General features: G+C 38.4%; 1 protein-coding gene across 6 annotated transcripts in view; it reads right to left on the bottom strand.

Moving 5' to 3' along the window:
• SLC35A3 (solute carrier family 35 member A3) overlaps positions 1 to 15,018 on the bottom strand; it is a 65,093-nt gene that overhangs the window by 30,210 nt on the left and 19,865 nt on the right. For all 6 annotated transcript variants that reach the window (XM_020999795.1, XM_020999803.2, XM_020999818.2 and 3 more), the window contains 3 exons: positions 5,739 to 5,893; positions 5,531 to 5,653; positions 533 to 704 (listed from right to left, as the gene is read on the bottom strand). In XM_020999795.1, coding sequence (XP_020855454.1) covers positions 533 to 704; positions 5,531 to 5,653; positions 5,739 to 5,893 — 450 coding nt within the window. The remainder of the gene's footprint in view (positions 1 to 532; positions 705 to 5,530; positions 5,654 to 5,738; positions 5,894 to 15,018) is intronic.

Below are 15,018 nucleotides of genomic sequence, written 5' to 3' on the forward strand. Positions count from 1 at the left end.
TTTCTTCTTTAAGCATTTCATCCCTCCAGGGCAAAAATAATCCACAAAGTATAAAAGGATGATTCTTTGTATGTCTACATCTGAAATATAAGGCAAGCTATGTTTCTTACAAAATGTACTGTCTAAAGAAAAAAAAAGGTAGAACAAGGGGAAAAAGAGATAGGCAGAGAAAAGGGAGGGAAAGAAAAAAGGAGAGCTTTCTTTATAATATGGTACATTAATTTTAAAATATACTGTTAAAACGTGGCTAATTGGTTTTGGAAGAAAATATGCCAGTTGAAACATTACCAAGTGCAGTTAGTTCCATAGAAACAGTGTCATAAATGGGTAACTGGTCCAAGAACACTACACTGGGCTATCAAGACTTTATGTTGTGGTTCAGTGATAAAGCATAAAAATTAAGGCAATATTATGCTGGCCAGGAAACCCTATACTAGATATGCTTATATATTTTTGTAGATGGTGATTCTTTGCATATAATAATATAACTACTTTCTCAAAAGCACATTAAAAATGTACACTAAAGACTTACCAAGTTGAATATTTCTAATCCACACAGATTGCTTGGTTTCTTTTAATATTTTCTCAAAATAAACTCCCGCAAAGCCACTTGAAAAACAAGCTGTAAGAACTGCCATCAGACCTACAAACTGAGAGCCTGCTGAGAGTTCCTTAGAAGACGATTCTTGAGAATCTGAGGGCCACTAAACAAAATCAGACAGAATTTGAAGGTTAAATGTGTGTGGTATTTTTCATGTTGTATATACTTAAACTCTTAAATCCTAAGATAAAAATTCAATATCATTCCTCAACGTCCAAAAATAGTGTAAAAATAAATTCAAGTTCTATGTAAGCTTGATTTCAGGTTTCATCTCTCTTATGTAGCTCAGGCTACATACTACCTTAGGGAGCAACTAGGTGGCACAGAGTGCTGGGTTTGAAGTCCAGAAGATTCATCTTCCTCAGTTCAAATCTGGCCTCAGGCAATTACTAGCTCTATGACCCTAGGCAAGTCACTGAAACTTGTTTGCCTCTGCTTCCTCATCTGTAAAATGAGCTGAAGAAGGAAATAGCAAACCACTCTAGAATCTTTGTCAAGAAAACCCAAATGGGGTCATGAAGACTCGGACATGAATGAAATGACTGAACAACTTCAAAACTACCTTGAAATTCTCAATAACTGCTATTACACTTGATCCATCTATCCCCAATATCTATTGTTTCATATCTCTCCTCCGTCTTATGGCTAAACTTCTGAAAAAGGCCGTCTACAATCAGTACCTCCACTTCCCATTCTCTTAACTCTATAGTCTAGTTTCTGAACTAATCATTCAACTGAAACTTCTTTCTTCCAAGTTGCTAATGCAATTGCCAAAATAATGGCCTTTTCTCAGTTGTCATCCTTCTTGACCTCTCTGCAGCTTTAGACACTGCTATCATCTTCTCATTGATAGTTCCTTCTCTCTAGGTTTTTGTTACACTATTCTCTCTTAGTTTTCCTCTTACTTAATCTGAATGTTCCTTCTCAGTCACCTTTGCTGAAACTTCAATAAGGTCATGCTTACTTACCATGGGTATCCCCCAGGACTCTGTCCTAGGCCCTCTTCTCTTCTCCCTCTATACTACTTAATTTGGTGAGCTCATCAACTCCCACACTGATGATTCTCAAACTACTTATCCAGCCCTAATTTCTCCACTAATCTCTCATGTTAAATTTCCAACTGCCTATCAGGCATCTTGACCTGGAGGTCCTACAGACACTGTAAACTCATCATGTCCAAAACTAAATTCATTTTTCCCCAAATGCTCTCTTCTTCCAAACTTCCCTATCACTGTCAAATCAATCAGTCAATAAACATTCATTAAATGACTACTATGTGCCAGGTACTTCGCTAAGCTCTGGGGATATTAAAAAAAGGTAAAAGATAGTGCCTGCCCTCAAAGAGCTCATTAATGAAGGAGACAACAAACAAACAAATATGTGCAAAACAAGCTATATACAGAATGAACAGGGAATAATTAAGAGAGGCAAGGAACTAGGATTAAGAGGAGTCAGAAAGGCTTCCTACAGAAACCTGTTTGAGGGCACCACCATCCTCCCAGTCACCCAGGTTCAAAACCTAGGTGTCATCCTCAACTCCTCACTCTCTCTCTCCCCCATATCCGATCTGTTGACAAGGCCTGTCTATTTTACTCTTGTAATACCTTTTGCATAAGCTTCTTTGTCTCCTCTGACACTGCCACCACCCTGGTGCAGGCCCTCATCATCTCACACCTGGATTATTTCAATAGCATGCTAGTTGGTCTTCCACTAGACAAGTTTCTCCTGACACCAGGCCATTCTTTACTCAGCTGTCAAAATAACCTAAAGCACAGGTCTGACAATGTTATCTTCCTATTCGATAAATACCAGTGGCTTCCTATCTCTTCTAGAATCAAATATAAAATCCTGTTTGCATCCAAAACCCTTCATAACTTAGCCTCTCCCCCCCATCCCCACCTTTGTAATTTACTTATATGGCTTTATTCCTTCTCTACACACTCCCCAATCTAGTGACACTGGTCTCCTTAATGTTCCTTGAACAAGATACTCTCTCTCCTTATCCAAGGCATTTCCACTAGCTATCTCCCATGCCTGGAATGATCTGCTTCCTGGTTTCTTTCAAGTCCTAGCTAAAGTCTCCTTTTCTACAGGAAGCCCTTTCCGATTCCTCCTTATTATAGTACCTTCTCTCTGTTGATTATTTCTGATTTATCCTGCATATGGCTTGCTTGTACATAGTAGTTTGTATGCTGTCTCCCCCATTAGACTGCGAACTCCTTGAAAATAGGAACTGTCTTTTACCTGTCTTTCCATTTCCTGCCTTTAATGCAGTGCCTGGCACATGAAATTTCTTTTTAAATCTGTCACCCCAGATGATCATGTTAGATCAGAGTGAATAAAAACTGTATGAATCTAATGACAATAGATGTGACTTAATGCTTACAAATATCTATTACTGAATTTCATCATCATTTCTTCTTTACAATATCCCTCACTGTCTCTCCACTACCTGAGTCAATGCAGAAATGAACATGGAAGAACTGCAGCATTCCAAGGACAACAGAAGGAAGCCACTGACAGCAGAACCCAAAACAGTGACAGGAAAGACAGCAATGTGGAATAGGAGAAGTAATGAGAGATGCCAGAGACAAAGAACACAAGTTGGACATATGAGGCTATCATGCTAAGTACAACAGCTTGGCATATACAAGGTTGAGTGTATGTTACATTTGACTTACTGTAAAGGTTTCCTCCAATCTTATTACTAGTCCTATTTTATTTTCACTAACTCATTACATACTCTCTAAACTGAAATTCTTTCTGATTTCCCTACTTCCATTATCATCATCAATATTTTCCTGGTTTCAAAATCTAAAGACATTCTTTGCTTCCATCAGGGCCTACTGCCTTATGTAGATCTGTGCATGTTACCTGCCTTTTCAATAAACTCCAGTGGCTTCCTATCACCTCGAGGATCAAATATAAATTCCTCTGTTTGGCACTCAAAGCCCATCATAACCTAGTTATTTACACACATACACACCCTCTTCTAGTTTTCTTACATCTCAAGGCTACTCATTTAAGATGTTATATCTTTTTTTTTAAGCCAAAGTCATCATAGATGATCAGACCAAAGTGACATCCTCCATATCCAAAATAGTCATTAAGTTCTGTCAATTCTTCCTTCATTATATGTCATTACCATTTCTTCCTTCCAATTCTCATTACCACCACCCTTGTTCAACCACTTATCACATTACACCTGAAGATTCCAGCCACCTATTAATTTGGCTTCTCTGTTCTAATCCACATTGAATACCACTATCATATTAATTTTGTTAAAACCCCACTGAGAGCATGCCACTCCCCTGGTCAAAGTATTCAGTTATCCATCCCATGGTTCTGTATTGCCTATAAAATTTAAATCCTTACAAAGGTGTTCAAAGTCTTCAGCAACCTGACCCCAATCTATATTTTTCACCTTTATTTCCCATTATTTCTCAACACTGACCTGCTACAGCCAAACTGATTTACCCATTATCTCTTGTAGTTTCCTGTCTATATGCCTTTATTCACACCTGCAATGTCCTCCTCTCCTCTCCAACTATAAAAGTTCTATCTATGTCAAATTACCTATCCTTCATGAACCCTGAACATACTAGTCAAAAATGACCTCCTCTGAATTCCGATAGCACTTACTATCTGAACCACTCATTTAAAAGTAGGAAAAAACACTTATTAAGCCCTTACCTCATATTAGAAATTCATCACATATGATATTCTATTCTATCTTGAACTGATATGTCTCTGGTTGCCTGATTGCTACTTAACTTTTTTATACATTTAGGACTTTTCTTCCTAACTACATGCTCTGCTACTTGCTACCTATTTGACCTCAGGCAAGTCATAAACTCTGTGATTCAGTTTCTTCACTTATAAAATGAGGGGGCTGGGTTATATTATTTCCAAGATCTTTTTTTTTTTTTAAATCTATGGTTCTGTGAATTAGGTTGTAATAATCTTAAGGACAAGAAATATGCTTTAAATTTCTCTATGTCTTCCACAATATTATGTAGGAAATAAGCATATATGACCAAAGATTCAGGATTAAAGGATCACAGACATGAATTAAAGTCCTAATTCTTAAGTCCTTTCCAGCATTTGCCTATGTACTACAAAACACCGTGGAACACATCATCTTTTGATACTCACACTACATTAGGACCTTCTGCCCTGTGACACCTCAAATGGAGAGCAGAGACCATCTCCCAGAACCTATATAAGGAAGGAGCCCAGCCTAGCCTCTCTTCATTCCCCACCCAGTTGTACACTTACAGACTTCTCTATCATGTGCCCCACCTCCAGGTACCTTCCCTTCTCCCTATGCCCTTTTGTGTGTTGTCTTCGCCCATTAGATTATAAGCTCCTTGAGGGCAGGGGCTGTCATTTTTGTATTTGTATCTCTGGCACTTAGCATAGCACCTGGCACATAGTAGGCACTTAATAATATGTTTATTGACTGAGTATGCAGAAGTTTAAAGCACAATTGTTCTCAAGAATCTCAAAATCTTATGGGTAGTTAGGTGGCACAGTAGACAGAACACCTGCCCTGGAATCAGGAGGACCTGAGTTCAAATCTGGCCTTAGACACTTATCAGTTGTGTGACACTGGGCAAATCACTTAACTCCAATTGCCTCCAAAAAAAATCCTATAATCTAGTTCATAAGATCAAATACTTAGATATGAAAGTGACCATATAAATCACTTAATTTAATCCCCTCATTTACAGGTGAAGAAACTGAAGCCCAGAGAAGTTAAGTGATCTGCCTAAAGTTATACCCATCAAAAGTAATGCTCAATACATATTTGACTTGATGTAATGGGTAAATAGTCACATAAACAAAGATGACATAGTATTCGTTCACAACAATTATTTTTTAAAACTACAATGAACATGGAAGATAAACTTATCTTGAATAATTTACCTGTACAAAAGTGACACCTGCCATTAAAATCACCAGAGAGAGCCACTGGTACAAACCTAATTTTTTACTAAGCATGGACACAGAAAACAGTGCTGTTGTAAGAATTTTTAATTGATAAGTAACCTGGAAAAAAAAAAGAGAACAGGTATTATTATTATTATTATAGGCACTTTTTAAAAGCACTATAAGAAAATTTTTTCTCAAGTACCTGATAAGTAGCTGCATCTAGATTTGATAATGCTACATAGAGTAAATTATTCTGAAGAGTATATATTCCTGATGGAATAGCAAGCTTAAGAGTTTCCATAGGCTTGTTTAGAATTTCATCATGTAATACTCTATTCAATGCTCGAAGACTGCATTCTAGGGGGAAAAAAAAACAGAAAAAAAAAGAACAACATAAGTAACTTCACTCACAGCAGGTCATAACCTCTCATGGTTTTAATTTTCTGATTTTGCTCCAGGGCCATCTCCAGCCAAGACCCTGCCACCTGTCTTCTGGGTCTGGCCCATCTTCAACACTGGGTGCTGCTAGGATAAGACCCACCACCTATTTCCTGGCTTTTGTAGCCTACGAGGCTTTCTCCAGTGCCACCCTGACCTGGGACAAGAACCTCCTCCCCATCTACCATCCTCTAGGACCTTTTCTAAACCAGACTTGGAAAGAACAGCTCCCAAATAGACTCCCACATGTCCCTTCTGCTCCCGCCTGCCTTGAGGCTGGCCTCAATACACAGGACATCACCACCTGCCACAAGGCCGGATCTGGCAGAAGAACCCTAAACAACCTAACCACATACTTCACATAATGGATCTCTCTCTAACCACTGACATTCTGCCTGGTTTCATTCCTCAACGGTTAGCATACTCCAACCCCCTCACACTTTCCTCATTCTAGTGATTCTGAGCTGCCAACACACAAAATTTTTTCCCTCAGCCCCACCTGTTTATTCCCTTACTCACAACCACTTCAAACCTATCCTCTCCCCCCAACCCAGTATTCTACTTAAATATCCTCACTCCTTCCACTGTGCCCCACAGAATGCCTACTACATAATAACAAACTTACATCTTAAACTTTCTCACTCTTACCTTCTGGCAGTCACTTGAGATCTAGTTCCCTTCTCATGACACTGATTCCTTAGCTACTCTTTCTATAGCCATTGGCTATACCTTCTTTTATACTCAACTCACTGATTGTAGTGAAGGAGTTAGAATACTTCTTCCTCCCCACTGCTATATACAGACTTTCCATCTATAATCCACTACCATCATTCAGCAGGTGGTCACAGTGTACAAATTTATCAGTCAATCTTGATTTTAGTGGCTTCTAAGACATTCTCCTTCCTTCCTCAATGAGTTCAGTGTCTGGCTAATAGCATTCTATTCTAACTCCTGCCCTGAACCTAAAGGGATCTTAACACACCTATTTATGCTCTCTTAAATATTCTAACTTCCAAGCTTCTCAATCTACTCAATTCCCATGACTTACTCCTCTATTCTACCTTAGCTACACACACAGAACGTGGCCATGCCCTTAATTTTGCCACTATCCACAAGTGTTTCACTTCCATGTTCAAAAATTCAAAAATTCCTTTATCAGACCATAACCTTTCATCATTCTATCTTTCCCTTTGTCTTATGACCCTATAGCCCTGTTCTTAAGTCTTCACCAGTACCTCCATTTCCTCTGCCCTTCAGTTTTTTCCAGGCTAACACCTGGTGCTAGCTACAGGTATACAGCTAGCTAACTGCAGGTGACCCTCTGCTTCCTTCCTTATCTTGACTCCTTTGTGAAACAAATGAACCTTATATTATTCTCTTCTCTCAGGTCCCATTTTTTCTTATCAACAATCAAGCCCTGACCAACCCCAATCAAGGATTACACCTGCCCTCTACTTCCAGGGGACACTGCAATAAGGCAATTATTCTACTCCTCCCAAATCTATTTGCTATTTGCTCTCCTCAGCAACTGTTCCAATTCCCTCTTCAAGTTCCCCAAGGCACTTCAACCTCGTCAGCAGACAGCCTCATCTCATACTTCACCTAAAATATCTAGGCCAATTTCTTAGAGTTTCTCTTTCTTCCCTCCCTATCCTCATCCTGAGTGTATCACTCAGACATCTCCCCCCACTGTCTCCTCCTTTACTCTGATCTCTGATATAAGGTGGCCCTTCTCTTTGCTAAAACCAAGCCCTCTACATGTATCTACATGTATTCTGTAGGGTCTTCTCCAGCAGACCATCAACTCCGTCCATGCTGCTTATTGATAAACCCTTGTCTCTTAAATCTGTATAAAGAAAAAAGAAAAGGAAAAAATGCGCACTATCTGTCCTATATCCTTCCTGCCTTTCACATCTAAAACTTCATGAGAAGGCTATCTGTGTTAGCTAGGTATCTTCACTTCTTTTCCTCTAAACCACCTGCAATTTGGCTTTCGACCTCATTATTCAACAGAAACTACTCAAAAAAGTTACTAATTATCTTTTAATTGTGCAACCTAAGCTTTTTCTGAATCCTCATCCTTTTTGACCTCTCTACAGCATTTGCCCACCTTCTCCTTCTGGATAATCTCTCCTTTCTTGAGTTTTCATGACACTTCTCTTTCCCTGTTTTCCTATCAGTCTGCCATTTCCTTCTCTGTCTCTTTTGCTGGTTCTTCATCCATATCTTGGCTGATAACCATGAGTGTCCCCCAAATCTCTCCAAGGCTCTCTTCAATTTTCCCTCTCTACTATGGGTTAACAACCTATCATCCAAGGGATAAATCCAACCTGCCACTTGTTTGTGCACAGGCAGTAAGCTAAGAATAATTTTATATTTTTAAGTAAAATAAAACTTTATTTAATGATCTAAAAACCACTCATAGTTCACTGGCCATACAAAAACAGGCAAGGGACCAGATTTTTGAGCTGAGGGCCACAGGTTGCAGAACCCTACTGTATACTATCTCACTTGGTGATCTCATCAGCTCCCAAGGTTCAATTAACATCTCATTGTAAATGATTCACAGATTTATATATTTAGCCTTAGACTCCCCCAACAGTTTACCATCATCAGCTGCCTTTTGGACTTCTTGAAAAATATGACCTAAAGGCACCTCAATCTTAACCTGTCTAGAAGAAAACATATTATCTTTCCCCTAAAATCCTTCACTCTTTTGAACTTTAACTTTTTCTTATTATTGTTCATAGCACCACTATCCTTTTAGTCATCCAGGTTTAAAACCTCAGTATCGTCCTCAATTTCTCCCACTTATACACCCCACACATACAATTTGTTGTCAAATCTTCCCATTTCTACCTTCACATCTCTCTTAAACATCCCCTCCTCTCCACTCATATAACTGCTAGCCTCATCACCCACTCACCTGGACTACTGCAATAGCCTTCTAATGGTCTTAAAGTCTCTCACCACTCTAATCCACCCTCTACTAAATTGCCAAAGCATTTTTTCTAAAGAATAGATCTGACCACATCAATCCCTTACTCAATAAATTTTAAAGTCTCCTCAATACCTCCAGAATCAAGGCATTCTGTTCTGTTTGGCATTTAAAAGTCTTTGTAACTTGGCCTCTTCCTACAGTTTCAGTCTTCTTTCACTTTGCTGCCTTCCACATTCCCTACAATATAGTCCTAGTTGTCTTTTTTCCTGTTCCTTAAACTAAATTTATTTCCTGATTTTGTGCCTTTAAACTGGCTGCCCCCAATGCCTGGAATGCTCTCCCTCATCACTATCCCTCTGCTTCCCTGGCCTCCTTCAACACTTCTTACTTTCTGCAAGGGGCATATCCTAGTCCTCTACTTCCTTATGCCTCCCATCAGAGATTACCTTCCTTATACTTTGCATATATCTTGCATGCACCTATTTAATATATTAAATGTAACTTCTTTGAGGGGAGAGACTGTTTTTTGCTTTTCTTTTTATCTCCAGCTCTTAGCACAGTGCCTGGCACACAGGAAGTGCCTAATAAATTGTCTTCTGACTGTTAAGTTTTGCAATTTTATTCAATTTAATCTAATTTAACAAACACTTATTAAGTGCACAGTATGTGTAAGGCAAGATAAAAAATGGGAGACCTCTGTTTTCAAGGGGATATAACAGGTGATGAAAGCAGAGAAGAGATCCAAATATATGTTCTAGGAAAATTTGAAGTAGAAAAAAAATTTCAGTTGGTTGGAGCGGGGGAGGTGTTTGGAGCCAGGAAATCACAGAATACACTGAGGAAGAGTAGCATCTAAATTAAGCTCTACAGCAGCGCTTCTTAAACTGTGGGTTGCGACCCCACGGCAACAGTAAAAGGTTTCTGAACGTGCAACAACCAAAAATTAATTCAAACTCAAATGCATAATGAATCTGAGGTGTTTCTGGCAGCTTGCCTGTGCTGCATTGCACAACTTCACTGCAGCCTTGGTTCTGCACTGTGCATGTCCTCAGGCCACACAACTAAACTGCAAAATGAGTGGAAAAAGTTTAAGCCCTGCAAAAGGAAGAAAATAAGTGTGAAAGATAAGAGAAGTGAATGCATTCCAGGTATAGGGATGGTTTATATGAATGCATGGCAGCAGGAGATGACAGGTTGAGTTCAAAGAACAGCAAGAAATCCAGTTTGTGTAAAATGTAAGAAGGGCAGCAATGGGAAATAAAGTTGGAAAGGTATGAATTAAATATCAGGTTACGGAGTTTGTATTTTATCTTCTGGGCAATACGAAGACACTGAAGGGTTTTGATCAGGGGAGTTATCTAAAACTACATACTAGAAAAACATTTTATTAATAAGCTGAAAAACAAATTAGAGAGGACAGGGATTTGCAGCAGAGAGATTAAGAAGCTATTACAGTAGGCTAAGTGAGAGGGTTATAGAGGACCTGAACTAGGGTGGTGGAGGTAAGAGGAAAAAGCCTGATTTCAGAGATCAATCAATCAACAAGCATTTATTAAATACCTGGTGTACTGTGTAAGAGGAAGAATCAATAGGACTCAACACTGGATTAGAGCGGAGAAGCAAGGACAAGAAAAAGCCACAAATGACTTTGAGTTTTTAAGCCTGGGTGATTGGGACCATGGTAATGGCATCAAAAGAAATACATTAGTTGTGAGGAGAGGCATGTTTAGGGAGGAAGGTCATCAGTTTTCAGTTTTGGAGGTGTCCACTGTGATCTGAACACAATTCTTTTGTTTTTGTTTTTTTCTCCTTTGGCCAGGCAGTGGGGTTAAGTGACTTGCCCAGGGTCGCACAGCTAATAAGTGACAAGTGTCTGAGGCTGCATTTGAACTAAGGTTCTCCTGACTTCCAGGGCAGGTGCTCCACAACTCTTTTTAATTTCTAGGTTAGTGATTGTTCCTAATGCTCAAGATTAACAGAAGAATGACCTCCGGGTAAGAAATTAAGCACTCTGAACTATTATTTTAAACCAAAATTTCTTTAAATACTAATGTAAACTAAATCCAAAACTGAACCTAAGGGTGATTATTCTCAAATACTCTCATCCCTCACAACTCACATATTTTCTAATAAGAAATAAAGCTCTTTCCCTACACCAACTCTAATTTTCATTTAACTTTTAACTGTTCTACAGTCAAGGATACATGAAAGATGAAAATTTATGTAATCCCACAGTATCTTAGAAAAAATTTTAATGAAAGATATTAATCAGAAAACAACTAAATCTAAATACACTTAGTTTTACTTTCTCTTCTTATCCATTGACCTCCCTTTAGTAAAGGTACTGACAGGAGATTTCCTGGCATAGTAGAGAGAAAAGAGGAATGGGAATCAGGAGATCTTGATTCTAATTCCAATGGGAAAATCATTTAGCCTCTCTGGGCTGCAAAGTCCTCATCTGTAAAAGGTGACTAAATTAGTTAATGTCTTAAATTAAGTCCTTCTAGTGCCAAGACTCTATGAATAATAAAATGACTCCAAAGCACCAGCAGAATAAAAAAAAAAGTCAAACACTGAACCTAGACATCTCAAATGTACCTCAAATTCAACATGTCCCACAACTCATCATCTTGCCCCCACTAAAACAAGTTCCTCTTTATGACTTCCCTGTTTCTGTTAAAGGGGAATGATGCCCCCAACCTTTCTTTCTCCCATTGCACTAGGTGGCACAGTGAATACAGTGCTGAAACCTAGAATGAGAAAGTCCTGAATTAAAATCTAGTTCAGACACTTACTATCTGTGTGATCCTAGGTAAGTTACTTAATTGCTGTTTGCCTCAGTTTTCTCATTTGTAAGATGGAGATAATAATAGCAACAATGAGGATAAAATAAGATACTTGTAAGGCACTTTGCAAACCTTAAAGTGCTATATAAATACTAGCTATTAGCTACTAATATTATTATTGTTTTCCTTTCAATAAGATTCTACCACTTACAATCTCTAATGTCCATCCTCTCCTCTTTATTCCCACTACCATCTCCCTAGTTCAGGCCCTTATTAACTTAATCTAAACTATGTACTTCAATAGCTGTGTAACTGGCATCTCTACCTCTAGTCCCCTCTGTCAGATTAATTTTTGTAAAGTACGGCAGCTCTGATCATGTTTCTATTATACTAAAAAAAAAAACTTCAATGACTCCCTCTTGACTAATGATAAGAGTTTAAACTCCTTAGCTAGGATTCAAAGTTCTTTACAATTTAGCCCCAACCTACCTTTCAGTCTTATCCTCCATTATTCCTTCACTGCACTCTAATCTCCAAAAATTTAAAGGCCTCAACAATGTGGCTTTGGCTTACTTTTCTACACCTAATTCACATTAGTCACCTTTAAGCACTCTACATTCAAGCCAAGCTGGCCTATCAGCAGTTCCCTAACCTCCACATAACATTTCCCATTTTCATGTCTCTAGTATAATGAAAGTGTCTTAATGACAGAGACATTCATTTTTGTCTTTGAATTGCCAAGGTCTAAAACAGACCCTGCACCATAGAAAGCATTTAATAAATGCTTGCTAAACTGAATTAAATTGCTTAGGCTTTACTCTATGTAAATAATGTTCTCCTTCACATTCTGGCTCCTTCAAAACTCAGCTCAAGGGCCACTTCCTATAAGCCTTTCCTCACTCTCCAGTTGTCAGTAACCCATCCCTCCAGAAATTATTTGTGTGGTTTTATTGGTCCTTGTATATCCTCTAGCAGAATAATTGTAACTGACGTTTATATAGCACTTTAAGTTTTGCAAAGAACTTTACAGACACTATCCTTAAGGGCAACGCCTGTCTTATTTTTGTCTTTGCATCCCTAGTACTTAGCACAGTGCCTGGCACCACATTAGATGCTTAATAAATGTTTGCTGAATTGAATTCCAAGCTCTATTATCACCACTATTTAAATATATCCCACACTCCTCTGCTTAGACTGTCAACCCCTAGCTGTACCAACTGAAATGTGACCCATCGTTCAAGATCTGGCTTAAATACCACTTCCTTCATGAAGTCTACCTTAGTCCCCCAGCAAGGTACAACCTCTCCCTCCTCTGAACTCCCAAAACATTTTGATGTATTTATCGTATTTTTATATACTGTGTATTATGGTTATTTATGTATCTTTCATCCCCCAGCTAGACTGTTTGCTTTGAGAGGTTACACAATGTTGCCTTATTCATCTTTACACTGCTTCAAAGTATCCTGCACATAGTAGGGGCTCCATATATATTTATTGAATCAACTGAATGAATTAGCTTAGTAAACTTTTTTACACCACACAGGTGATACATACATGAAAAAAACAGTACTGTTTTCAGTCATATTTTCAACGTATATAAAAAGGTTTACTTATAAAATTCATTTAGGTCTGTGGACCTAGGTCATTTATGGACCCATCTTATAAAGCAAGTATTGATAATGAATGAATATTTATATTACTCCAAACCATGAATCATACATAGAACAATACAGTCTGTCTGATCACTAGAATACGGGAAAAAATCTTCCTAACAATTGGTAAAATGTTAATTTTTTACCATAACAAGCTTTCAGTACATTTCCTCAAATACCACTAAGTAGAAAATATTACATAATATTACACATAAATATAATTCCCTTCTACTTTGCCCTATAAAGACAAGATGTTTCACCTTTTAAAAAAAAATCTCTATTTTCATTTTATTTTGTTATATTTGCAGTTAAATCTGTTGGTAAAACACAGCATTTTCACACTGATTCATTTAGTGGATTTTGGTTTTAGGGTCTTTAGGAACAATATTTTGAAGGCTGAAGAAACAAGATAGGAGTCCCCAAAAGAAAAGTAAAGCAGAAAAGAATCCCTTGTAAAACCAAAAAGGGGGCACAGAAGGTAAAAGCAAGGAAGTTATGGTCTGCCTAGTGGGGAAAAAAAGGGGGGGGGAGATTACTAAAAGGAATATCCTGCAGCTGTCTCCTAAAAGAACACCCATCCCATCCCCAACTCTTACCCAAAATAAGACAACTAGGCAAATTTGAGGGTTTCTCACCTGGCCCCAGCCTGATCACCTGGACAGTCCAGGCAAGAGGCCCCTATAACACAAGGGGATGAGACTGAAGAAGTCTGCACTCTAGTCACCCCCACTCTCCTATCCCAAACAAGCTGTAGGAAAAGGAGAAAAAGTAGATGAGAGAAGGGAAATCCAAACGTACCTCTTGCCTATAGCTTTCTCGTCTTCCTTCCTACACTATCTACCATAGCTAGAAGTGCTCTCCAAACAGGTAACATGGAACTTGTAGTTCAATCTAGATTAAATCTGTGATCTGAATCTGTAAACAGTGCCTTTCCCAAAATTCCTGGATACTTCAAAAAGCCCCTGAGCCACAGTTCTATTTGTTTACATTCATTATAGTAGTTACATAAAGCAAATAGGTGGGCCTATTCAAACATTTATTAAGCACATAATACGTGCAAAAGGTAGCATGGGACAGTGGATGGTGTACTAACCTCACAGGCAGAAATAAGTGCTCAAAGCCTGCCTCTCAGGCCTACAGGTCTGTGATGCTCCACAAATCACTTACTCTCTCAATAACCCCAGGCAACATTCTAAGGCTATAAATTGAAGAGCAGGTATCAATTTACTTTGGTTGAGAGAATTTCCTCCCTGGGAACTCCCTAAGACCATGAAATTACAGGTCCTGTTAAAAAAAAAAAGAAGAAAAAAAGTACTATGTGCAAGGCAATATGATACCCAACAGAACCTTCCCTTATTTGTGGCAAAAAAAGCATGAAATCTCATAGAAACAGGTATAAGAAAGTAGGGAGTAACAAGGTAAGGAGGCACATTTTGTCTTTATTTTGAAAGTGACTACCGCAACAGAAACAAATGCTAATTTGCTCAGAATCCAACTTCTCACTAAGGAAACATTTAGTTTGCCTCAAGGGCCTCACAAGTGACTAGTTACATGGCTACACAAATCCTCCATTAACCCAAAGATGTGTGCCCTGCAATAGACTTGAAGAAACCAAAATACCAGACAAGTAAGTATCTTGAGCTTAGTACCTAATGTACTCAGAGA

Source organism: Phascolarctos cinereus, unplaced genomic scaffold, assembly GCF_003287225.1.
Source record: "Phascolarctos cinereus isolate Bilbo 61053 unplaced genomic scaffold, phaCin_HiC Scaffold_5;HRSCAF=322, whole genome shotgun sequence".
Classification (NCBI taxonomy): domain Eukaryota; kingdom Metazoa; phylum Chordata; class Mammalia; order Diprotodontia; family Phascolarctidae; genus Phascolarctos; species Phascolarctos cinereus.